The following is a 26,015-nucleotide window of genomic DNA, read 5'->3' as shown; positions in this document are numbered from 1 at the left end:
CAGAGAGGCTGGCCAAACACTAGAACGTGTCCAGCAGGACACTACAGTAATAACCCCTTTGTGGACACTCCTCATGTTGAAGTTTCAGGTGTAAATGAACAATTAAATGAAACCTCCATAGCGGAGGGGACAACTGAGAATGCAAAAGAGAGAAATGGCTTTGATGTTGAGTGTAGCAAGGATAGCCGTGCAGAGGATGATGGGTCTGGTTATGGTGACGATGGGCGAATGTATTGAGCAGAATAGAAGAGAAACCACAAATGTGGCTCAAAGATTATGTTGTGGGAGATAAAGATGGGGTATGAATTGCTGTGATTAGATAGATAGACAGATAGATGGATAGATAGATAGATAGATAGATAGATAGATAGATAGATAGATAGATAGATAGATAGATAGATAGTGGTAATCGTTTTTTTTTTATTCTCATTATTTTATGCATATGTGCTTATAGTTAAGTTTCTTTGTTTTTTATTGGAAAGAGGGAGATGTGTTATATGTGTTTAAGTTGTATGCTGATTTTTCTATGACGGAATTGTTATTATTTTTATGGAGTTCTGTAAAGAATATGGGTCATGCAGATGCATCAGCTGAATAGGACCGACCTACCTTCCGTTACTGCAATAAACATACTGAAAAATACTTCAATATGTGTGCTATTTCAACACAACAGTAATTTAAGGAAAATCAATTCCTTTTACATTTTCTCCAAATTCCTCTCGTTTTTTTTTCTAAATGTTGGTATTTATATTGAGAACTAAGACCCTTCCATAGTCACGCTATTTACACATAACATACAGCCGGGATCACAAAATGAAAAGCTGCGCATCATGCACAAGTATGCGTTGACGTATATCTACAAATTAGATATCCGAGCTTTGGAAAACTATTTTTCTAAATTAAAACCGCAACACGAGGAACCAGAAGCCAAATTCGACGGCGACCGATGTCCCTAGTGATCGTACTTTTAAAAGAAAAGGCATTATTTAAGCTCGTTTGTTGAACAAAAGTGAAACATGACAACGTGATTTAAACAGCCACTGTCTGTGTTTCTCGTTGTGCCGCGAAACAAGCCTGTTTCGAAAACTTGGTTTTATTGGAGGTCCGTGTTTACTCGTCTCCAGGAGATTTCGCAGAGCGAGCCAATCAGAATTCAGAGTTGCAGTGTCACTAGGCAACTCGGTCATGTTAAAGGCTGTCTGACTTTCACGCGGGAAACAGGGTGTGAGGTAAATATGATTAGTGGACGACCGTTGGGGAAGATGCACAGAGAAAGGAGGGACGCCCTAGCTCTGCCTGTTGGTCTAGCGCGTGCATGGCCACGTCTATGCGGCGCCATATTTAAAGGCGTAAATCCCATCAATGTCCGGAGGTGGCGCCTTCCCACCTCCGTGCTTAGATTTATCTGCACGAATATGGCTTGTGTGCCATACATCAAACACAGTTTTTGCGAGGCGCGGTCTAGTGCTTGAGAGGATCATAACTTGGCACAATGCGCTCCAGGGAGACAACCAATAGGTACACGCGCGCGCCAGGGGGGCGGAGTCTGTCAGTAGCTGCGGCGGTTGGGAGGTGTAAGACGTGCCTGGAGGGCTGCCAATGGGCGGATGGCTGGCAGTGAAAGTGACTGTGAGGCGGCGCCGCAGTGGCTCCATCGCTGGAGTTGCCTGTGGCGGGTCAGAGCGCCGCGCCTCCTTCGCTGCAGCCGCTCGTAGACGACGCCCCTTCAAGCGGTCGCCAGTCTCTGGCACGCAGCAGCTCATAGCCCTGCCTGTAGCTATTGAGGGCGAGCTGGCTCAGTTGTACTGGGGATCCCCGCGCAGAGGAAGAGAGGAGCGGCACCGGCGACAGAGCCTGGAATAGGTGAGCGCCTCACGGAGCCATCTGAGGAGTTTTCGCAGCCCGGGAGCCGTTCCGGGAGAAAATACGAGCAGTTTGTGTGACAGCCGGCCACGGGCGTGTCAGTGCAGGGCAGCTCTCTTTAGTATTTTCTTGTGTTTTTTAAATGGCATTCACAATTCGCGAAAACACGCATACCAGCTTTGGGAGTATTTTAAGATGGAAAAAAACCCTAATGCTAAACCTTGATCCGGGCACCCGGCGGGGCGAGTTGCACCTGGGGCGACACAGGTGGTGCCCACCCTCATCCGTGGAGTGGTACCTTTGAGCCGTGCATTGATGCCTAGCCAACTGGTGGCGAAGCGGCATCCGTGAGCACAAGCCATCGGGCTTTAAGAAGCACCTGCCACCCAGACGATTTAAGGGAGAACCCGTGTGTTCTTGTAGGTTTCACGAGGCGGCGCTAACGAGGTGCATCCTCTGCCAGTACCCTGTGAATACCCACAGACCGCTCTCTGCCCACCGTAGCTCTCTGCCCATCCTAGCTCTCTGCAGAGCACGATAAGACCTTCCTTCCAGTGCTTCGTTAGCGAGGCAACAGGTGATCATTTTGTTAGGCCAATCTGGAAGCCTTCAGATGCGTCCAAATAGCATTACCGATTCTAATCTTATTTTTAATTTTCTATTTATTGCATTTTGTGGTTCTCACATCGGTGCCTCGGTAGAAAAAGTGATCTTGGCAGTTTATATCACCATTTGCCAGCATTCCTTAAGGTGCGCCGCGTGATGTCACTTCTGATTTATGTTAGCAAATTGAACCAAATCGCCCTGTCGCCTTCAGTTAGTATTAAGGAATGAATGGTGTGGTTGAGGTTTGTTTGCGCCTTACGAGTCTAGTTTTATCAATTATAAGTTAGCTGCGCAGAGGGGTGCTGTATTTTTATGTTATGCCATATTTTGTCTTACATTTACCAGCTTTTTTCTTTAGTGCAGTTAGACTGTTATTACGGAGTATGCGCTTTTCCTGTAAGTTTACAATTTTATTCCAATATGTGTTTTCCTTTTTCTTTAGGTGGCATTTACTTACAGTGAGCAGAAGGCGGGACTTTGTCCAGCATCACCAGCTTGGAGTTCGCTCTCTTCGGCCTGCTTCAGATTAATTAAAATGGGGAATGGGCTGTCTGACCAGAGCTCTCTTTTGTCGAGCCTGCCGCTGTTTCACTCGTTCCACATCGTTATCCTTGGTTTAGACTGTGCAGGCAAGACAACGGTTTTGTACAGACTACAGTTCAATGAGTTTGTGAACACGGTCCCTACCAAGGGATTTAACTCTGAGAAGATCAAAGTAATGCTTGGAAACTCTAAGAGTGTAACTTTCCACTTTTGGGATGTCGGTGGACAGGAGAAGCTGAGGCCGCTGTGGAAATCTTACACGCGTTGTACAGATGGGATTGTGTTTGTGGTGGACTCTGTCGACATAGAAAGAATGGAAGAAGCTAAGACAGAACTTTATAAAATCACAAAGATCTCTGAAAATCAAGGTGTGCCAGTCCTCGTAGTGGCGAACAAGCAAGATCTGAGAAACTGTCTTTCACTTTCAGAAATGGAGAAACTGTTGGCTTTGCATGAACTGAGTTCGTCCACTCCTTGGCATCTCCAGCCAACATGTGCAATCATAGGCGAAGGACTCACGGAGGGCTTGGAAAAACTCCATGACATGATCATTAAACGTCGGAAAATGCTGAGGCAACAGAAGAAAAAGAGATGAAAGAAATATTGAACCACTGTTTTGCATAAAGCAATTCCATCGTCCCACTTGACGTAAACAGATCGGTGTCGCAGGCCTGGTCTGCCTGTTGTGACGCTGTTCGAGTTTAGTTCATTGTTCATCTATCAGTGCATCTGCTCCCATTGTGGTAGAAGTGTTGATGCAGTGATTCAAGTTTTTCTGAGCTTCCAGGCCCCCATGTGATCCAGAGGGCTCTGTGAAGATGACTTGCACAAGCAAATGGGTGGTTTACAGTGGACAGAGTTTATTGAGTTAGTCTCAGATCAAAACAGTATTTGAGATACACTGTTTCATTGATAAAGATAAATTAAGAACTTTTTTTCGCTAAGCTTTGTACGTTTAAATTCTAGTTTCTGGTTAAAAAGACGGGTGTTACTGTGAAAGAAATGTGGATTGCCACAGCACAGCCATGAAACAAATTTAAAGTGTTGCAGGCTGTCCTCTATTGCGGGTGACCTGTATGGGTGCTTTCACCGGTGGTAGCGAATAACGTAAGTTAGTTTAAGGTTGTATGATATACAGTACATGATGGAATCATATTTCTGATATTGCAAGGCTCGACCGTGGTTATGAAAATGCATCACCATCCCCACACCTCACAGTATAGCTGTTGACCTGTTTTTGGCCAAGTTGCGTGCGACCACAGCGCTGTAAGGCACGCTCACATCGAAACTTTTGCTCCAAACGGAGCCCGGTCCTTCAGCTTGAGTTTAACAAATGGGGTTTTAGCAACTTCCCGCAGGAACGGTGGCATTGTTTGTGATCAAGGGGCAGCATAAACGTCAACCAATTATTAACCTGTTTGGCTAAATGCATATAACAATCAAAGGTTGGAACAGCATGGACATGTCAGAGCTGCAGTTCACACGTACTTAAATAATCGATCACTAAACTTGATGGGTGTGAGTGACAGTCCTCAGAGACTCTAAAAAGTTTTCAGGACTGGACAAGCCTGTCCAAGTCTCAGCTACTCAGCTGTGGGTCGAATTACAGATTCCAGCAGTTGCAATGTAATGCATGCAATCACAGGGTACACTTGAAGCTAGTGTCTACAAAGTTTTTGAAGAGCACATACCTTGGAAAGAGAAATGTCACGTTTTGGGAGGGATAAATGGTTTGGCCCGCAGGTAGATAGCTTTGTAAACGTATATATGCACTGTGAAATGATTATAGGAAGTGTTATCAAATGGCAGCCACCCTTACACTTGTATGAACTGTTTGATACATTCACCCCTTTATCCACTTAGTCTGTTTCTTAGTCATATTACAAACTGCTCTGACTACCAAGATTTGACTACTGAAACCTAAATGTGACTAGTATTAAACTGTTGTCAGCAGCTCGACTTTCGTGTGCCAAGTTGTTGACTATTTCTCTTCAGAGAATAACCAAAAATGCACTTTATTTGTCTCACTGCAGTTTTAATGAAACCATAGTCATTTTAACATGAAGTAGCCTCCAGTGGAGCTTTTTTGTATGTTGGGTTCTCTGTACAGCCATCAGTGACTGAAGTCACTCGTTTAGTAAATGTCTATATTTATAGAAATGCTGAAACCTTCAAACACAAATAAACACAATTCTAAGTTTGCTGGCAGTGCCTCTGTTATTTGTGGTAATTGTAGTGAAATATGTTTTCCCAAAAGGGCATAAACGTCAAGATGATGGTATCCTTTCAGTGTATTAACATTTCTTTGTGTTAACCGTTTTTTTGTTGTTTATCTATCTGTGGGACAATACGTGACAATCTTATTTTTTAACTTGGGGCCTACCCTTTTACTTTATGGAAAGAGTTCCCAGATATATGCCACATTTCGTTCGACTCTTCTCTTAGTGATATATAATTTCTACGTGTCTGTCCATGGTCCACTCTTGAATGACTTGCCCCACACGAAGTGTACCTTCTAAGACTTATATACTTTGCAGTGCTTCAACACGGGATCAGCCCTGACAATAATGTGTGTACTTTGCAGTCTGGTGATAGCATGCCCCATTCCCACTACACCTCCTCCTATGACAACCAGCCCAGTCAAAGTACATTGCAGTGATGTCTCCTGTTCTGGTCTGTAAGAGCCAGAACCTTTACCCCCTTCACTAGGTATGCCATTCTTACTGTTTCCATGGGATTGGTTATCAACCCACCCTCCGTCGTCTGCATATCGCCCTCTTCTGGGGTCTCACTAGACTTGCCCTGGCTGGAGTCCTCCCTGCATCTTCTGTGGCTGATGGTGCAATGCCCAATCATGTGGCTGGTTCCCTGTCACTTCCGCTAGTTCCATGGCTGATTGTTTATCTGCCATTGCTGTGAGTGAAGCCATCCAGCTTCCGAGTGGCCTCTTCAGAGCAAGTACTGTGGTAGCTATATCTTTCCATGTGATTGATCGCCAGCTCACCTTCACTGGGCCTCAGTTTGTAAGTTGCACCCACCCTCTCCTCCGTTGATTTTCAAAGTCTGTAAGTTGGCTTGTTATTTAATGTCCATTCACAGGTTGTTCCTTCCACTGTTCGGTGGATGTCTGCGGCATTCACTACGGATGGTCGAACACTTTTCTCATACCTCTGTGCAGCAGCACGCTTGTGCCTACTTGGAATTTATGAATCGTGGTGCAGTTTAATAATACCTTGCATGATAACATATTATAAAATCAATAAATAATAAACAATGTGTCAGGCCGAAGTGAACGTCTAAAACTTGTTCGATCATGTCTATGCCAGGGTGGCCAAAACGTCAGACTCAATTTGAAGAGTCTGTTCACACTTGTGGCGTCCATACCTCAGTTGGTGCACCTGCAGTCTCACTTCATAAATCTGTCGTGCCACCGATAGGGTCCCACGACCCTGTCTGATTTTGGCTCCTTGTATCAAGGATTCTGTCACAGGGGAGCGTCTGTTTCCTGCCTTGAGTTGGAGGTTGCAATTGTTCGTTGTTGTGTCTGATGGTGTCAGCTCCCTGATAATCTATGTGGAAAAACTGAGCTGTGTTGTTGGGTGCAGTGTCCTGATGAAAGAGCGTTGTCTGTACTCCAGTGGAATGTATGCATGCAAAACGGCTTCTACCAGTTGCCACAGTATAGTTCTGCCATGTTAAGATTGCATCACAGAACTGCGCACCATTGTGTGTGTGTGTATCATCTTGTGTGCTATTGTATAAATTCTATTATTGACCTTTCAGGTCGGCAAAATGCGTTCTTCTCTTGGGGCCATTGTTCCTTTCACTCTCCCTCTTCTAAAGTGTCAACTTCCAGCATCAGTTACTGCTCAAATCTCCCCCTCCCCTTGCTGCCGCTCGGTCGTTTGCTTTGTTGGGGATTCGAATTATTGTGCGACCTTCACCCCACCCCCACCTTCCCCAAACTGTCTCCCTCCTCCCGCAATTAGCAACTTTGAATGGTTATTCTCGCCCCCTCCCCACCACGCTAAATCCCCTTTCTAATCTTTGTCACCAGTGTTTCTCTTGTGTACTCCTTGGGCCTCCTCCCTCAAGATCGGCCCTCGCCTCGGATTCATGACAACACTGCCGGCTGCAGAGCTTTGACCAAAGCGCTCGTTATAGTTAACGCGATTACTTGGGTGTAGCAAACTTGTGCCATTCTCAATACATTAATGTTTGTGAATTGCGCAGTGTGCTCCCTTTCTTACACTGGCTCAGTATTTACGCATTTTGATTTAAATGTTTACCCAGTTGCCCAGCAGTGCGTGTCATCTAGCCTCAGCACAGTGTTCGAGAGGGCAGGTCCGATCCTGTGACCGAACCACACTTGCTAGACTGCAACTGATCACTGGTTCGGCTTTGTGAGCTTGGCTTGGTAGGAGCGCTCTGGCTACATGTGGTGCACAATAATTAATAATACACATGTATATTGTGCCTTTCCAGCATTATAAAACCGACGACAGCATGATGGCAAGTTTTGCCACAACAGGAATGGGCCCCAAAATCCTTGCAGCCCCCCACTGCGGGAGTCTGCTTCTGAAATCGTGGTTGGGCAATGGTAGCCTATCGTGCGCTGAAAGTAGCTTCCTAGCCTGCAGCCTACCGATGAAATGCCAGAATGGCACTGGCCAGTTTGACCCTGAGTTTAACACATCCTTTTCGAGTGCACTAACGGTAAGGCAATAAGGACACTTGCAGCCCACAAGAAGGGGAAATGATTCGGTGTTGACTGAAAGTGTGCCATCGTAAGCGAATCATCTGTTGATCTCAGTCTTTTGTGGAAAGCTGGATGATTGGTTGACACATAAGTGATGGATTTTCTATTTATCATTTGCTAAATTCAGCACATGGTTGAGCATCTGACACTTGTATGATTTAACGGGGTGTTTGTGTTTTCTGGTCTCTGAGACAGCGGCAAGAAGCCATTTCAGTACACTCGGCCTACAAGTGGGTACTTTACCAATTGGCAACTGTGTTCTGCCTGAACCTAACATTTAGGAAGGTGGCTAAAAGACGGATGATTACTCTCAGGACACCTTGTTAGCATCGAATAAATGCCTCCTTGCGAGTGATGAACTTTACACATTCCATTGATTTTATTTGATTTGCTGCTTAAGCTTTGGGAGGGAGTTCTGAGTAATTCACATAAGCTAAAAAAAAAAAAAAAGACAAAAGTCTGAGTCCTACCGAATGAGTGGGGTGCCTTCCACCTGTACAGATTAAGCGTTCCTACAACATTTCACAATTGTGAAATGCTCCAATAGATTCTGGCAAGTGATCTTTCCAAATAAATCTGCCCCTGCCACTGGGAGCTGTTGCAGTAAGGAGTGTACAAGTCAGCAGCTGTATTTCTCTGAAAGGTTCGAGCATGATTCGGGTTGCTACGGGCATGAATGCTTTTAAAAAATACAGGGTGCAGAACATTGTTGCATCTGCAACATATGGAGAAAGGGAGCATCCCGGATTTAAGGCACATCCCACTGGGCTAGGTGAGTTGGGATTGGTATCCGTGACATCCAGGCTTCACATTTCAACAGCAGGTATAGTAGTCCACTAATTTGATTCAGGGATTGGGACCTTTTCCCTACTCGTTAATAATCTGAGGGTCTCCGTGGCACAGTGCAAGCATCTAAAAGATTATGGAAAGCTCTGTAGCTCAAGTAGGGCAAGATTGTGTAGGGAAGTTGACTTGATTGTGACTACTTCAATGGCTGACAGTTGATTACTGACATTTATTCACACAACTCTGACTTGACACAATTATATTGCCTGTGATGTTCTAGTCTCGATTTCATGTTGGCCTCATTTGTGAAGTTCAGTAAGGCCTGCAAGAGCCAGCTGATTAATGGTCTAGGAGCATCACTGTTACTGCGGAAGTATTTTTGTATCTGCTCTATTAGAAAGAGGAAATGCTGTTAATTTTTTATGTTGTAAAGCTAAATATACTGTAGATTAATTAATCACTGTGAATTATAGGAAACAATTCACCCTTACACCGCTGCTGTGTGAAATACCAGCTTTCAAACTTTGGCAAATACAACGCAAAGGTTTACGGATGTAATATTAAAAAAATATACAGACACATACATTTTCCTAAATTGCTCCCATTATTCCCAATTGTAGGGGTTTGTTTATTTTACTTACTATTATCCATCTTTTTGAGAGGGACCCCCCCTGGACCATAAGCCTCAACCTCACATCTTTGAATTCACTTACTATTATGGTTTCCTCCCTGTTGAACTTCATTTTGCAATTTTCATCCATGGAAGAAACTGGTTCAACCTGTAAAACCGATTTGTGCCGTAAGGCATTTTCTGCACAAACGAATCTGCCAGTATCCTGTGAATTATTATTATTTTTAGGTAAGCAAGTTATGCAACTGTACAATTTTGATATAGATGGTGAAATCTATTTCACACAGTACAATAATTCTCATGAAAAGTATGCAAGAAAAGTTTCAGAATTTTGCCTAGCCCTTATGACATCTATCCTCTTCGTTTACATCAGACTGGGTAGATATTTGCTTACTTACTGCACACACATATTTTTCATATTTTATACTTTATACTTTGTACTTAGATCACATCAGGACTTTGCCAAATTTTGTGACTGTGTGTCTACACTAACCAGATGCAGACCTTTGTCACAACATAGTATCTGATCCTGGTTTAGTTCTACATATGAAGGTAATCAGGCCCAGGAGTTTTAGAACATAAGTGATAGATTTCTACTAGAGGAGACCTTTTTTAATTTTCTCACATTTAAAGGAAGTGCCCATTCCTCCTTACATTATGACCATTCCATTGCTCATCGACTGCTTTGTGCTGATGGCAAACCCCGACTACAAAAGGTTCCTGCTACAGAAATCCCAGCAAGGTCTAAATGACTCTGTAGATGCTTTGTATTCCCAGCTGGTAATGCTCACTAGCACATGCACACACTGCATGACAAAATGGATTTCAGCGCCCAAGTCTTATAGAGGTGTGCCTCAACAAAACTTAGAGAGCAGATACTCCAAGAACCTGCAGGATATTCTGATGCTGGGCTGATCACAGGAACTCTTGAAAGCAAGGGCATTGGTTTCTGTAAAAATGAAAAACTGGGAGCCTTATTTAAGATGATCTGCAGATGCCAATCCTAACCACTTGACGAACGTGAAGCCCACTGCACATGAGCAGAGCTGTAGCAGATGAGATCCCTCATCTTCCGAATTGGACCCGCCATGGCAGATAACAGGCCACTGCCCTCAGATGAAGGTGGCAGATTAAGAGTGTCAGAAGGATGCACAGAGACATGCTGTCTAGCCGACTGATTGGGGAATGAGATACTGGTCAACGACTGGCACCCCAGTAGTAATGTTAGACTCCCATTTGAAAAGTTCAGGCACCATGGTGATGGCTCAGAGAGGAAGAGGTCACTTGAAATGTATCCTTCTTAGGATGTTTTCAGAATACTGTGGATCAGTTTCCCATTAGAGAGCATGACAGTGAAAGAAGCAATGAAGAATCGGGGAGGAGGACTCATCCCTATGGTAAGTCTGCAAGTGTTCTGGAATAGCTTAAAATGCCTCTCCGAATGAAATCCCAGAACCTACCTGTGCACCTGCCCTCATCCCAGAGGAGACGAGACTAGCAAGGTGCAGGGACCCCAGCACAAGGACCCTGGGGCCACCATTGAAGGTACAACCTTTCAGCGGCTTCTGCAAATTACTGAGACTATGACTACTATGAGGTCATTCATTGAGGTCCATGGTTGTTCTAGACTGTTATTATTTTGTTTTCATTATAGTTTGGGAGCAATGCAATGTTGCATGCATGCAACACATGTGGAAACACATGGTTTAGTCGGAGAACATCAACCTGCACAATATTATTAATGGTTTTGCTCTGACTGAATCATGATGGAAGTTAATAACAAGACCAGTCTTGTGTGTGGGTGACTGAGGCTTGTTAAACACCACACCACAATACAGTAACCTGGATCATTGTCTTGATTTACCGTTTTTTTGTGACACCATACATGGTTCCTTAACACAGCTAAGGATATCGATCAGAAGAACAGCAGTACAAGAAGCTTCCCTTAAATGTAGAATAGTTTCAGCATGGACAGTAGTCTGTCTTCTGAGATTCAAAAACGGTGAGAAGCGCATACAAACATGATTGGGAGGACTCCTCAGCCCTATGGTAAGCAGCATCTCAGGATCTTGACTCTGATTTCTAAAGTGGGACAGCAAAGCAGGGCGAGTAGAGGACAATCTGCTAGTCCACCACAAATCCTGGAAGCTTAATTGTACTATCAGGGCAGAATTATTGCCTTGACTTTATAAAGAATTTACACTCTGAAGCAAAGCCTAATCTCAGCGCCTGCCCATACCAAAATATGTCCTCATCACCATATACCTGACAAACATGTGCCTACTTGACTGGTCCATCCCACTCATGTCCTAATCTGTTCATGGATAACTTCTCTGTTAGATTCTACCCACACCAACAAGTGTGCATGTATCTCATTATACCCTGTGGTCCACTGTATGTGCATCTGGATCTGCAGCCACTGCCAGAACCAAAACATGCCCAAACCAGCGCGGCATTTCACTTTCCAGTTCACTGAAGATACCCCTAGAATCACTGATTGCCTCTCGTCCTGTCTGCCCCTCCTCCCAGTTCAGCGAAAAAGCCTCTAATTGGTACCCTCTGCCCACTGAGGTGCTGAAATCTTTTCTGTGTCTCCCCCATCGAATCGTTCACTATCACATTCTCCAAAGCCGCTGTGTGCAGCAAAGTGGTTGGCCAGCGCCATGGGGTCTTAGCATTGCGATAATAAAAACCCAGAACACAGCAGTAAAGGGCAGCCCCCTGATCTGCTGCATTAAGAGTGGAAGGGCTTGAATAACGATGGACGGATGCACGGGAGGGAGGCAGAAGCCAGTGAAAGAGCGGCTCGCTTTGGGCTCAAGAGTCATCTTAGACCTTGGCCAGAGCCAGGCAACTACCTTTAGCAACACTGGAGCTTTCAGGCACTCGCCCACCTCTCAGTACAATGTGTGTTATTATTTGTCTGGTTATACCAAAAGTAATGAAGCCAAGCACACCAAACAGCACTGAAGGTATGTATGTGCTTTCAGCATCCATGAATGGATTGAAAACCAGCTAAATGAGAAATGTAAGAATTGTCTCCCTCACACGCACTTCTCTCCCCAGCTCCTCTTCTGGCAACCTTTTTGAATGTCTCTCTTCCCAACATGCACAACTTGTGAGTGTCCGTGTGTGTCATGGTGACAGAATTTCTGCTACTCACACTCCTTTTTATTTACGTCCTTTTGTTACTGTGCCCCTCTGAGCGCACACGAACTTGCTAGATTGAGTCTTTGGGATGTGGAATATCTCTATTTGATTAATAAGATGAAGGGACTTCCCTGCAAAGTCTCACCGTGCAGGTGCCTGCAGCCCAAACCAGCCTGCAAAAACCGGCGCTATAATTAGGCAGGATGTATATAGTAGTGAGTTTCTGCATTTCTTTAATTTTGGCCAGCACTTTTCAGCAGGGGTGCAACACTTTTAATAAGAGTGCCTGCACTTCTCAGTAGCAAAGCAGTACTCTAAACCTTTATATTTCCATTATGTGTTCGGTTGATTTGTTGGTCGCTCATGAAGTAGATGGCTGCCATCAAGTGGCTTATCAGACAGACAAATTCATATGATAAATGTAGCTCAAGAACATTCTGATATTTGAGGAGCTAGCAAAACAGAATAGTTCTCAAGATTTTTCTAAAATGAAAGTGGCTTTCAGTGAGATAAAGATAAAGTGAAAGGATATTCCAGGCACTAGATACAAGAGAAAGGATGCCCCCTCCCCAACACTCTTACCTGATATGTGGAATATTGCAGCATCAGCTCTGCACATGCCACTGTGCTGTCAGTATCTGAGGAGTCAGTGTGTAAGCAGAGTTGGTTGGTGATGTGCTGACCACAGATTGCCTTCCTGGGACTGATGTCCTACAGTGTATGGCAGCTTTGACTGAGGTTTCTTGTGCTGATGAGGACGGTTGCCTCACAGCAGGCTGCAGACTGGCCTCTGCCCCCTTACCTCTAGTAATGTATGTGAATTGTCCAGGGTTTCCATTTCAAGCACTGAATAAAACAATACCAAAAGTGGCATTAGTGTTGCTAATCTATGATGACAGTGAACCTGGTTTTTGGTCACAGTGAAAGCTCCTTCCGACCTGATACTCGTGCACACTTCTGTCCCCGCGAAATCACAGAGGTAGAAACAATGCCGAACTGTCTGGCATATAATGTACAATTCCAAAATCCGCAGGAATGGGAAAGCAAGAGATCTGAGTTAGTTTTCAACAAAAAAGTCTGCTCCACAGATTCTCTTCAAGCAATACTGCATGCCACGGGGCCTGGGGTGCCCTGCTCCAGCGCCCCCTCTTTTTCCACAGTAACTAAAGCTTTAAAATTCATTAATGTCTGATGTGCCAGCTCAGTCCTAGCCCTGTGACTCTTTCTAAAAGTGCACAAAACGAAGCATTTTCGACTACATTATGGCTTTTACAATCTCCATAGGTCATCTAAGCCACCTATATGCACTATCATACACCATGTTCATAAAGACTGGAAAAATGTTTCTCTAACATTTTCAATGAGGCCTGGGAATTTAAGCCAACACAACACGGTTAACTTTCATGTGTACATTGTCACTCAGAAATGGTTGTGTGTCTTGTTTTCAAAATCGTATCGCTTATTAAAAATCTTACTGTGACCTGCTCCTGGAGTATTCCTGCTTAATGTTGAATTCCAAGATGACTCCGGGCGTATTTCTGGAATTCACGGGTAACTCAGGAGTATTACAAGAGTAAGTGACATCTACTCATATCAACATCTTTCTGCTGCGGGGCAAACAATTTGGAATATATTGAGTCCTCGAGAGCTGTAGAAGACTCTGGTAAATCTTTAAATACAATTACCTCCGAACACAAGTTTACTTGTGAGTTATGGTATTTGTTATTACAGTGGTAACAGACCAACATAAAAGAGCTCGGAGTGGCGCCGAACGCCCCTGGCACTGCACCATCGCCCCCTGCTGGTGTGGGGGGGGGGCACCATCCTAGCAGGGATGCAGGCTGTGCATTGACGGTTTGTAAGGCTGGTTGACAATGCCATCTTCACCCCACTTGTTTCAGACACTCCGTTTGAAAATCAGGAGTACGGACTCGCCATCCTCTATCCCTGCTTGTGTTTGTGGGGGGTGGGGACAGAGCGGACAGAGTAAAGTAATCAGCGGACGTCAGAGGGGCGGAGAATTGCTCCAATAACCAAGAGATTAAAGACCTGCGGTGACACAACAATCTGGCCAATCGAAGGTCAGGGTAAAGTGATGAAAGGGAAAAAAAGTGATCACACCGGCCTCTTTCCCAGCGCAAATAGACAATACACACAAGCCAGATATTTGACAAGGTCAAAGGGCCGAACCGTGATTAATGGCCACGTTGGATTAGTGGGGAAAAAGCGAGCAGGGGGCGGCAGTTTGATAAATGGCCCACGCAGTAGCGTTTTCTTAGAAACTTTGAGCGTTTTGAACCTTCATATCATTGTTTCCAAAAACTACTTTGCTGATCTTTCGCAAACGAACTTTGAAATACATAATGCTATCTAAGACTAGTTTTCCTAAATTAAGCTAAAACATAACTTGATTCACTTCTTTCCTCCACGTGGGAATGAACCTGCAGCCACATCCCAAACATAAAACAATGATCTGGAAGAAGACACAGGAAGAGAAACAGAACAGCACAAATTATTTTGTGGCCACGTGAGTGCGATTCCCCATTTTATGGTTTCTAACGGTAATTTCTGGTTAATTTCCCTTCCCAGAACTAGTCACTGCACTTTTGAAAGGACAGGGTTTATAAGCACCTACACATTTATTGCAAAAAAACATACTTAAATTGCAGTTATTGTTACAAAGTCTAAAAACTACTGGAAAACCGTGGTTTCTATCTCAATTTAACGAAACACTACTGCTACAGAATGTAGTTTAATTTGGTTTTCCTTGATGCATAATTAGGAAGTACGGGGTCTCATTCAGCCTCATACTTGATACTACTCACAATGTGGTTGGCCGGTGCTGGTTCTGGGTAGAAGCACCACAGGCGTGACAGTGGTCAGAAGCAGATTATCTTTGTCATCATCATACGATATCCTTCAGAGGTTTCTTGAGAAGTTTCTGGCTAGTGTCTGCTTTCCATCCCGGTCCTGAGCTACATTTATACACATCAGATAGATTTAATCATTTCATTTCCTTTGGTAAATGCCAAGATTCTGCCAGGTGCAAGTGACGTAGCATGTTCCGTGAACTATGTAAGGCACTATTTGATAAGGAGTCACCTAATTTTGGTCTTGCATGAAGAGAACATCACTAGGTTGCATGAGATAGTTATGATCTCTTTAGTTTTTAGGTATTGCATGTTCGTTATTTCCTTTATTTTTTGTTAAGTATTTGTTAAGTATGAGACTATTAACCTTCCATGCCATTACAGATCAGTCATTCAATCCACCAATCATCTTTCCCTAATCAAGAGGTGCAACTTGTATCCATGTTATATCGTATCTTCTGAATAATACTATTATTATCTATGTTCCATGGCTGTTGTATAGGTACTTGCTAGATTTTTAGAATTCTTGCTGTGAGAAGATAGCCCATACTTATACCTTCCTCTGACACACTGTCACTCTACATAATGTCATCTGGTGGCTAGTAGTCAGGCTGCTTGACTTCTGGACAGCACGTTGGCCTGGAAGGAGGTTGCACAAACTAGGTAGACAGTCAAGTGGGGTAGTTAGATAGTGAGAGTGATCTGACAGTAGGTACCTCTGCAGGCAGCCTGTCTCATGTCACCTGTCAGGATGGTTTGCAGGGCACATGCACTGTTCTGGGGTATGCAAAAGGTTCCCAAACCTCTGGCCCTCAGTAGGTCAATGTTGTGTCTTTTTGACCGTTAGAAGGACATCGAGCTGATGGTATCTCTCTGGCACTCAACATAACTCCAGGACTTGAATGATTATGTACATGGGTCCCAGCAAGGCCGTAGAACAATATTGCCAATTTCATGGCAGGGAAAATGGAAGAAATATGTTTCTGTAGGGTGCACATATGGCGATGTTCATAGTTGAATTAAGACTCACAAGTATGATGACACTGTGGAAGAGCTCGGATGTGCAACGAAAATACTGAAAGGAAAATCAAGACTTATAGTCTTAGTAATAAAGAAGTGGTTCAGAGGAACCAGAAGCCGGGAGATGCATAGAACATTCCCTCCTTACTATCAGACAGTAAGAGATGAATCTCTGGGATAGGCCATCCCACGGGATACCTCTCTTGGAACTCTCTTTGGCCTCTTCCCCTTAATATCAATGAAGGGCCCTGGAATCATACCCACTCACTTGGGCAAGGACTGAAAAGACTTTAAGGCTTTATTCACTGTTTGCACTGGGCAATTTTACAAGGTTGTGTACTGTGGTGAGGGATGAAAGACAGAAAGAAATTCTTTGTCTCACACAGGTGAGATGCAGCTATGGATGCTCTGGTGATTAAGCAGATTCTTTAACAGCTACAATACCTAATTCACTACAAAGCAGTAAAGGACTGTAATGTTGCAGCTGCAGAGATCCGTGCATTTTGTTTCTTGTCTTTTATAAGCCCGTGAATACAGTATCATTTTCTCCAAATTTGCAGATATTGAATCCTAACTCAAAATGTTAACCTAGTATTGTTCTGGAAGAACAGTGCGGAGCTGGTAACGACTGGTGGGAATTGCAAAGAAAATTCGGCTTAGTTTAAGAAAAAGCCAGTTGCAATTTGCAAATGTACATGAATACCAGGGGTTATATGATTGAAGCAACTTCTCTCTATGGTAACAAGCTACCGTTTACAAAATACTGTAAATATGTTGATGTGACAATTAGGCCTACAAAACAGATACTTTTAAAAGTGAGTAAACTAACACCACCATATGAATATGTCATATTTATTGTGCAGAAAGCCTGCAGAAGGACTAACAAAAATACACTTTCTCTGCTTTCTTGGAAATTCAGTGTAAATAACTTTTGGGAGTGAGGCAGGACGCCTGCATGTTTTCATTTTATTTATTTTTTCATTTGTTTACAAAAACAACAAATCTTTTATTAAAATAATCTGTCTGAAAATCTTACATTTGACAATTAGAAACTCACTTATAAGGAAATGTAACTGCATTATCGTTCCCCTCCATCAATACAGTAACAATTTCCGTCTTGAGTCGAGCACCCGGAGGTGCAATCAATGATGTTTTGCGGAGTTATTCGATTCGTAAGAAAAATACCTGCCTAGCTGGTTTGTAGAAATGATAACCAATATCCTTGCCTCTTTGCTCTTCAGACCACTTTCTAAATACAAAAATAATGAAATCTCTCAAATATCTAACTAATATTCTCCTGTACAGAGCTGCATACAAGTAGAAAATGATGTGTTAGATTTCAAAGCCCGCCTGTCACTCTTATGTGATCATCTTCTGTTTGCCTTTTGACATGTCCTCTTAAATAATAATGTGGCCGGCTGCGTGCTAATACATACTTATTGTATTGCTAAAAGTATATCATCCATGAATTTAACATATCGTTCCTCTTGTTTCTCACCAGAGACTGACATTTTTTTAAATATTTATTTTATTGATTGCAATAATCAACACAGTATGCTAACAAAGGCAGTGATAGTACCATCACAAGGGTATCACAGTATTTAAGACAGTGTCATTCTGTGAACTCTGATGAAAGGGAACTGGTATAAGTAGTTACAAGACCTGATTTGTAAAACCCCAGCTATGTTGGTGGTACTGTTCCATTGGGCACAGTACGTAAATATGACACTAGAGGACCCCCAATATTCTGTGGCCGTGAAGATTGTGGAAGTTCTTGCGTATACCGTTCTATCTGCTCTTTACAATAGGACAAGCCTTTTAGCCATTGGCAAAAGGCAGGTGCTCGCTTCCCACCCCAATGGATCGCCACCCTTGTTTTCACCAGTAATATGGCAATTGCCATAAGTCTGAGGTTAGAAGGCTGCAATGGCCTTACCAGTCCCAGTAGACACATATGGGGAGTGAACGCCACTGCTTCCATCACCATCAAGGCCTGCGTCACCTGCGTCCAGAACACATGCACTCGGTCACAGGTCGCGGCCAGATACAGGAAGCCAGCTTTAACACCCCAACATGAGCCCATAGTTATATAACTGAAATGGGGTGTAGTATATTTGGTGCAGAAACTTTAAGTGTATTATTCTTAAATTGCAATTAGGGGTAAGTTGTTCAGCTTGTGTACAGCAGTAGTCCCACTCTTCCGTTGTGAGTGAGCCTCCCACTGCTGCGTCCCACATTTCCAGTGCCGGGTGAGAAAATTGTAGGTTTTCTACCTGTGAAGCTTTATATACATTAGTGATGAGATTCATACGTACGCTACCTGCGAGCAGTGTCTGTAGTGTCCCCAGAGTGGGTGGTTCATCAGGGTACTGCAGATATAAGACACTGATAGATTTCTTGACCCTGTGGTATATGAATATCAATAGTGGTCTATTGTGCAGGTGCTGGAATGTCTTCTCTACAGTAATGAAAGTGCCATTTTGGTGAAGGGCCCCTACAGTGTGGAGGTTTGCTGCCGCTAATATGGAAAGGGCCTTTGGTTCCTGAGTGACTGTTTGGGCTGGATGATGCGATAGTGGCAGTGCAGGTGCGTAGATAGGAGCCTTTTTAGCCCACACACTAAGTACATGCCACACCCGCACCGTGCTTTGTACCTTATTATTTCCTGGTGCGGTACACCTCTACACTTATATGGTAGTAGGGCCGTGCATCCAGAGGGTATGCTTTGTCAAATCCGCCATGTGTATATGGTCTTGTGAGCGTGCCACAGCCAATGCATGACTGCTTGCCTGCTCAGGTCAGTGGCACCAAGTGGGATTGAAGAGTGGTAAAAAAGGCTTTAGTTAAAACAGCGGGTATGTTAATAAACAGGTATAGGAATTTCAGAAGTATGTTCATTTTTATGATTGCAATCCTGTCACCAAGAGATAGGGTCAGGCTTGACCAATGGGCAACTTGGGCTTCTAGTTTAGTGATGGCCGTGTTGTAATTTTGCCGGATAACTACATCCGGATCTTGGTGTATCCAGATGCCCAAGTACTTAAAAAGCTCTTCCCTCCATTTCAGCAGCTATTCCAACATGCATGGTCTCGTGGTGGCTGTGAGCGGTATAATAGTGGATTTAGCCCAATTAATGCTGAGACCAGAGTACCATTAGAATTTAACTTAATCCCTTAATTAAGGGGGATGATTTCTCTACAGCTTTACAGACATACAGCAATGTATAGTTGACGTAAAGAGATATGATCAGGAGTCACTGAGGAAAGCACAGTACAGCCTCCTTGTGTTTTTGTCTTACTAAACAGGCCAAGGGTTCCAGCGCTAGCACAAATAGTAGTGGCGATAGGGGGCATCCTTGATGGGCCTTCCTATGTATTGTAAGTTGGTCCAAAGTAACACCATTTATGTGCACTTGCGCTACCAGGCTGGTGTATATTAGTCTAACCCAGTGCAAAAATGTTTGTGGCATGCCCATGCGGTGCAGTACCGTAAACATATATTTCCATTGTATAGAATTGAATGCTTTGGCTGCATCCAGTAGGGCTGCCACCACTTTAATCGAGAAGTTTAATTGGCGAAGGACCGCAAAGAGCATTTGCAAATTGTGGGTTGTATTAGAGCCTCGGGTAGGGAGGCAGGTAGGGTAAGCCTTGCTGAATTTAGCATGCAGGGGTGGGGACAATATATCTTGTATTTATAAAATTCACTTGGGTGGCCATCTGTGCCTGTCGCCTTCCCATTAGGTAGTTTTTCTATCCCCATCTGTAAGGAAATGCCTCCTTGGCATGGTTGCCCCCTGACTTTTTGCCTTTGCTGATGCTATGTTTACAATTGAAAGTGTGCTGAGGCCTGCTAACCAGGCCCCAGCACCAGTGTTCTTTCCCTAACCTGTACTTTTGTATCCACAATTGGCAGACCCTGGCATCCAGATAAGTCCCTTGTAACTGGTACCTCTAGTACCAAGGGCCCTGATGCCAAGGAAGGTCTCTAAGGGCTGCAGCATGTCTTATGCCACCCTGGAGACCTCTCACTCAGCACAGACACACTGCTTGCCAGCTTGTGTGTGCTAGTGAGGACAAAACGAGTAAGTCGACATGGCACTCCCCTCAGGGTGCCATGCCAGCCTCTCACCGCCTATGCAGTATAGGTAAGACACCCCTCTAGCAGGCCTTACAGCCCTAAGGCAGGGTGCACTATACCATAGGTGAGGGTACCAGTGCATGAGCATGGTACCCCTACAGTGTCTAAACAAAACCTTAGACATTGTAAGTGCAGGGTAGCCATAAGAGTATATGGTCTGGGAGTCTGTCAAACACGAACTCCACAGCACCATAATGGCTACACTGAAAACTGGGAAGTTTGGTATCAAACTTCTCAACACAATAAATGCACACTGATGCCAGTGTACATTTTATTGTAAAATACACCCCAGAGGGCACCTTAGAGGTGCCCCCTGAAACTTAACCGACTATCTGTGTAGGCTGACTAGTTTTAGCAGCCTGCCACAAACCGAGACATGTTGCTGGCCCCATGGGGAGAGTGCCTTTGTCACTCTGAGGCCAGTAACAAAGCCTGCACTGGGTGGAGATGCCAACACCTCCCCCAGGCAGGAATTGTCACACCTGGCGGTGAGCCTCAAAGGCTCACCTCCTTTGTGCCAACCCAGCAGGACACTCCAGCTAGTGGAGTTGCCCGCCCCCTCCGGCCAGGCCCCACTTTTGGCGGCAAGGCCGGAGAAGATAATGAGAAAAACAAGGAGGAGTCACTGGCCAGTCAGGACAGCCCCTAAGGTGTCCTGAGCTGAAGTGACTCTAACTTTTAGAAATCCTCCATCTTGCAGATGGAGGATTCCCCCAATAGGGTTAGGATTGTGACCCCCTCCCCTTGGGAGGAGGCACAAAGAGGGTGTACCCACCCTCAGGGCTAGTAGCCATTGGCTACTAACCCCCCAGACCTAAACACGCCCTTAAGTTTAGTATTTAAGGGCTACCCTGAACCCTAGAAAATTAGATTCCTGCAACTACAAGAAGAAGGACTGCCCAGCTGAAAACCCCTGCAGCGGAAGACCAGAAGACGACAACTGCCTTGGCTCCAGAAACTCACCGGCCTGTCTCCTGCCTTCCAAAGATCCTGCTCCAGCGACGCCTTCCAAAGGGACCAGCGACCTCGACATCCTCTGAGGACTGCCCCTGCTTCGAAAAGACAAGAAACTCCCGAGGACAGCGGACCTGCTCCAAGAAAGGCTGCGACTCTGTTTCCAGCAGCTTTAAAGAACCCTGCAAGCTCCCCGCAAGAAGTGTGAGACTTGCAACACTGCACCCGGCGACCCCGACTCGGCTGGTGGAGATCCGACACCTCAGGCGGGACCCCAGGACTACTCTGATACTGTGAGTACCAAAACCTGTCCCCCCTGAGCCCCCACAGCGCCGCCTGCAGAGGGAATCCCGAGGCTTCCCCTGACCGTGACTCTTTGAACCTAAAGTCCCGACGCCTGAGAGAGACCCTGCACCCGCAGCCCCCAGGACCTGAAGGACCGGACTTCCACTGGAGAAGTGACCCCCAGGAGTCCCTCTCCCTTGTCCAAGTGGAGGTTTCCCCGAGGAATCCCCCCCCTTGCCTGCCTGCAGCGCTGAAGAGATCCCGAGATCTCTCATAGACTAACATTGCGAACCCGACGCTTGTTACTACACTGCACCCGGCCGCCCCCGCGCCGCTGAGGGTGAAATTTCTGTGTGGGCTTGTGTCCCCCCCGGTGCCCTACAAAACCCCTCTGGTCTGCCCTCCGAAGACGCGGGTACTTACCTGCAAGCAGACCGGAACCGGGGCACCCCCTTCTCTCCATTCTAGCCTATGTGTTTTGGGCACCACTTTGAACTCTGCACCTGACCGGCCCTGAGCTGCTGGTGTGGTGACTTTGGGGTTGCTCTGAACCCCCAACGGTGGGCTACCTTGGACCAAGAACTGAACCCTGTAAGTGTCTTACTTACCTGGTTAACCTAACAAATACTTACCTCCCCTAGGAACTGTGAAAATTGCACTGTGTCCACTTTTAAAACAGCTATTTGTGAATAACTTGAAAAGTATACATGCAATTTTGATGATTTGAAGTTCCTAAAGTACTTACCTGCAATACCTTTCGAATGAGATATTACATGTAGAATTTGAACCTGTGGTTCTTAAAATAAACTAAGAAAAGATATTTTTCTATACAAAAACCTATTGGCTGGATTTGTCTCTGAGTGTGTGTACCTCATTTATTGTCTATGTGTATGTACAACAAATGCTTAACACTACTCCTTGGATAAGCCTACTGCTCGACCACACTACCACAAAATAGAGCATTAGTATTATCTCTTTTTGCCACTATCTTACCTCTAAGGGGAACCCTTGGACTCTGTGCATGCTATTCCTTACTTTGAAATAGCACATACAGAGCCAACTTCCTACATTGGTGGATCAGCGGTGGGGTACAAGACTTTGCATTTGCTGGACTACTCAGCCAATACCTGATCACACGACAAATTCCAAAATTGTCATTAGAAACTCATTTTTGCAATTTGAAATTTTTCAAAATTCTTAAAAGTCCTGCTAGGGCCTTGTGTGTTAAGTCCCTGTTTAGCATTGTCTTTTAGAGTTTAAAAGTTTGTTAAAGGTTTGAAATTAGATTCTAGAAACAGTTTTAGATTCTTTAAAAAGTCTTCCAACTTTTAGCAAAATAATGTCTGATACAGAGATGAATGTGGTGGAACTCGACACCACACCTTACCTCCATCTTAAGATGAGGGAGCTAAGGTCTCTCTGTAATATCAAAAAAATAACCATTGGCTCCAGACCTACCAAAATTCAGCTCCAGGAGCTGTTGGCAGAGTTTGAAAAAGCCAACCCCTCTGATGATGACATCACAGAGGAAGAAATTAGTGACTTGGAGGCCAATGTCCCTCCTCCAGTCCTAAATAGGGAGAACAGGACCCCTCAAGTCCTGTCTCCAACTGTGTTAGTCAGAAATAGTGAGTCCCTCACAGGAGGGTCCCACATTTCTGAAATCACTGAGGATGCTCTCAGTGAAGATGACCTCCTGTTAGCCAGGATGGCCAAAAGATTGGCTTTAGAGAGACAGCTCCTAGCCATAGAAAGGGAAAGACAAGAGATGGGCCTAGGACCCATCAATGGTGGCAGCAATATAAATAGGGTCAGAGATTCTCCTGACATGTTAAAAATCCCCAAAGGGATTGTGACAAAATTTGAAGATGGTGATGACATCACCAAGTGGTTCACAGCTTTTGAGAGGGCTTGTGTAACCAGAAAAGTGAACAGATCTCACTGGGGTGCTCTCCTTTGGGAAATGTTCACTGGAAAGTGTAGGGATAGACTCCTCACACTCTCTGGAAAAGATGCAGAATCTTATGACCTCATGAAGGGTACCCTGATTGAGGGCTTTGGATTCTCCACTGAGGAGTACAGGATTAGATTCAGGGGGGCTCAAAAATCCTCGAGCCAGACCTGGGTTGACTTTGTTGACTACTCAGTGAAAACACTAGATGGTTGGATTCAAGGCAGTGGTGTAAGTAATTATGATGGGCTGTACAATTTATTTGTGAAAGAACACCTGTTAAGTAATTGTTTCAATGATAAACTGCATCAGCATCTGGTAGACCTAGGACCAATTTCTCCCCAAGAATTGGGAAAGAAGGCGGACCATTGGGTCAAGACAAGGGTGTCCAAGACTTCAACAGGGGGTGACCAAAAGAAAGGGGTCACAAAGACTCCCCAGGGGAAGGGTGATGAGACAACCAAAACTAAAAATAGTAAAGAGTCTTCTACAGGCCCCCAAAAACCTGCACAGGAGGGTGGGCCCAGAGCCTCTTCACAAAACAATGGGTACAAGGGTAAAAACTTTGATCCCAAAAAGGCCTGGTGTCATAGCTGTAAACAGCATGGACACCAAACTGGAGACAAGGCCTGTCCCAAGAAAGGTTCCACTCCAAACTCCCATCCAGGTAACACTGGTATGGCTAGTCTCCAAGTGGGATCAACAGTGTGCCCAGAGCAAATCAGGGTCCACACTGAAGCTACTCTAGTTTCTGAGGGTGGGGTGGATTTAGCCACACTAGCTGTCTGGCCGCCTAACATGCAAAAATACAGACAGCAACTCTTAATTAATGGGACTAGAATAGAGGGCCTGAGGGATACAGGTGCCAGTGTCACCATGGTGACAGAGAAACTGGTTTCCCCTGGCCAATACCTGACTGGAAAAACTTACACAGTCACCAACGCTGACAATCAGAGAAAAGTACATCCCATGGCAATGGTTACTTTAGAATGGGGAGGGGTCAATGGCCTGAAACAGGTGGTGGTCTCCTCAAATATCCCAGTGGACTGTCTGCTTGGAAATGACCTGGAGTCCTCAGCATGGGCTGAGGTAGAACTAAAAACCCATGCAGCAATGCTGGGTATCCCTGAACTGGTGTGTGTGAAAACAAGAGCACAATGCAAGGCACAGGGTGAAAAAGTAGAGCTGGAGTCTGGAAAAATGGCCCAGCCTACCAAGAGAACAGGAAAGTCAGTTGGGAAACCAACTGCAACACAGCAAAAGAAAGGGAACCTCTCTTCTCAGGAAGAAGTTCTGCCCTCTGAGGGAACTGAGCCTTTGGAGCTTGAGCCTTATCAGGTTGAGCTCTTAGGCCCAGGGGGACCCTCAAGGGAAGAGCTGTGTAAGGGACAAGAAACCTGTCCCTCTCTTGAAGGCCTTAGGCAGCAAGCTGCTGAAGAGTCCAAGGGCAAGAAAACTGGAACCCATAGGGTCTATTGGGAAGATGGACTCCTGTACACTGAGGCCAGAGACCCCAAACCTGGTGCCACTAGGAGAGTGGTAGTGCCTCAGCTGTTCAGAGAGTTCATCCTAACATTGGCCCATGACATTCCCCTTGCTGGACATTTGGGACAAACCAAGACGTGGGAGAGGTTAGTCAACCACTTCTACTGGCCCAATATGTCCAACATGGTTAAGGAGTTTTGCCTCTCCTGCCCCACCTGTCAAGCCAGTGGTAAGACAGGTGGGCATCCAAAGGCCCCCCTCATTCCACTTCCAGTGGTGGGGGTTCCCTTTGAAAGAGTGGGTGTGGACATAGTTGGTCCACTAGAACCTCCCACAGCCTCAGGAAATATGTATATCCTGGTAGTAGTGGATCATGCTACCAGGTATCCTGAAGCTATTCCCCTTAGGTCGACTACTGCCCCTGCAGTAGCCAAGGCCCTCATTGGTATCTTTACCAGAGTGGGTTTCCCTAAGGAGGTGGTGTCTGACAGAGGTACCAACTTCATGTCAGCATACCTAAAGCACATGTGGAATGAGTGTGGAGTGACTTATAAATTCACTACACCATACCATCCACAAACTAATGGCTTGGTTGAGAGATTCAACAAGACATTAAAAGGCATGATCATGGGGCTCCCAGAAAAACTCAAAAGGAGATGGGATGTCCTCTTGCCATGTCTGCTTTTCGCTTACAGAGAGGTGCCACAGAAGGGAGTAGGATTCTCACCCTTTGAACTTCTGTTTGGTCATCCTGTAAGGGGACCACTTGCCCTTGTTAAAGAAGGCTGGGAGAGACCTCTCCATGAGCCTAAACAGGACATAGTGGACTATGTACTTGGCCTTCGCTCTAGAATGGCAGAGTACATGGAAAAGGCAACCAAAAACCTTGAGGCCAGCCAACAGCTCCAGAAGTTTTGGTATGACCAAAAGGCTGCACTGGTTGAGTTCCAACCAGGGCAGAAAGTCTGGGTT

The 26,015-nt window shown here is 45.0% G+C and overlaps 1 protein-coding gene across 2 annotated transcripts; it reads left to right on the top strand.

Moving 5' to 3' along the window:
• Window positions 1–1,246: 1,246 nt before the first annotated feature.
• Window positions 1,247–5,214, top strand: ARL4A (ARF like GTPase 4A). Of its 2 annotated transcripts, none has more exons than XM_069211818.1 (2): window positions 1,247–1,518; window positions 2,912–5,214. In XM_069211818.1, exon 2 carries the CDS (start codon window positions 3,005–3,007, stop codon window positions 3,605–3,607), a length of 603 nt encoding a protein of 200 aa, XP_069067919.1. In that variant the 5' UTR covers window positions 1,247–1,518; window positions 2,912–3,004; the 3' UTR covers window positions 3,608–5,214. The 2 variants fall into 2 exon arrangements, with proteins under 2 accessions (XP_069067919.1, XP_069067917.1); XM_069211816.1 differs by lacking the exon at window positions 1,247–1,518 and adding an exon at window positions 1,544–1,863.
• The last annotated feature ends 20,801 nt before the right edge of the window (window positions 5,215–26,015 follow it).

This window comes from Pleurodeles waltl, chromosome 10, assembly GCF_031143425.1.
Source record: "Pleurodeles waltl isolate 20211129_DDA chromosome 10, aPleWal1.hap1.20221129, whole genome shotgun sequence".
NCBI classification, from domain to species: Eukaryota; Metazoa; Chordata; class Amphibia; order Caudata; family Salamandridae; genus Pleurodeles; species Pleurodeles waltl.
Note: the sequence above shows the minus strand (reverse complement) of the source record. Positions and strands in the feature narration are given on the sequence as shown.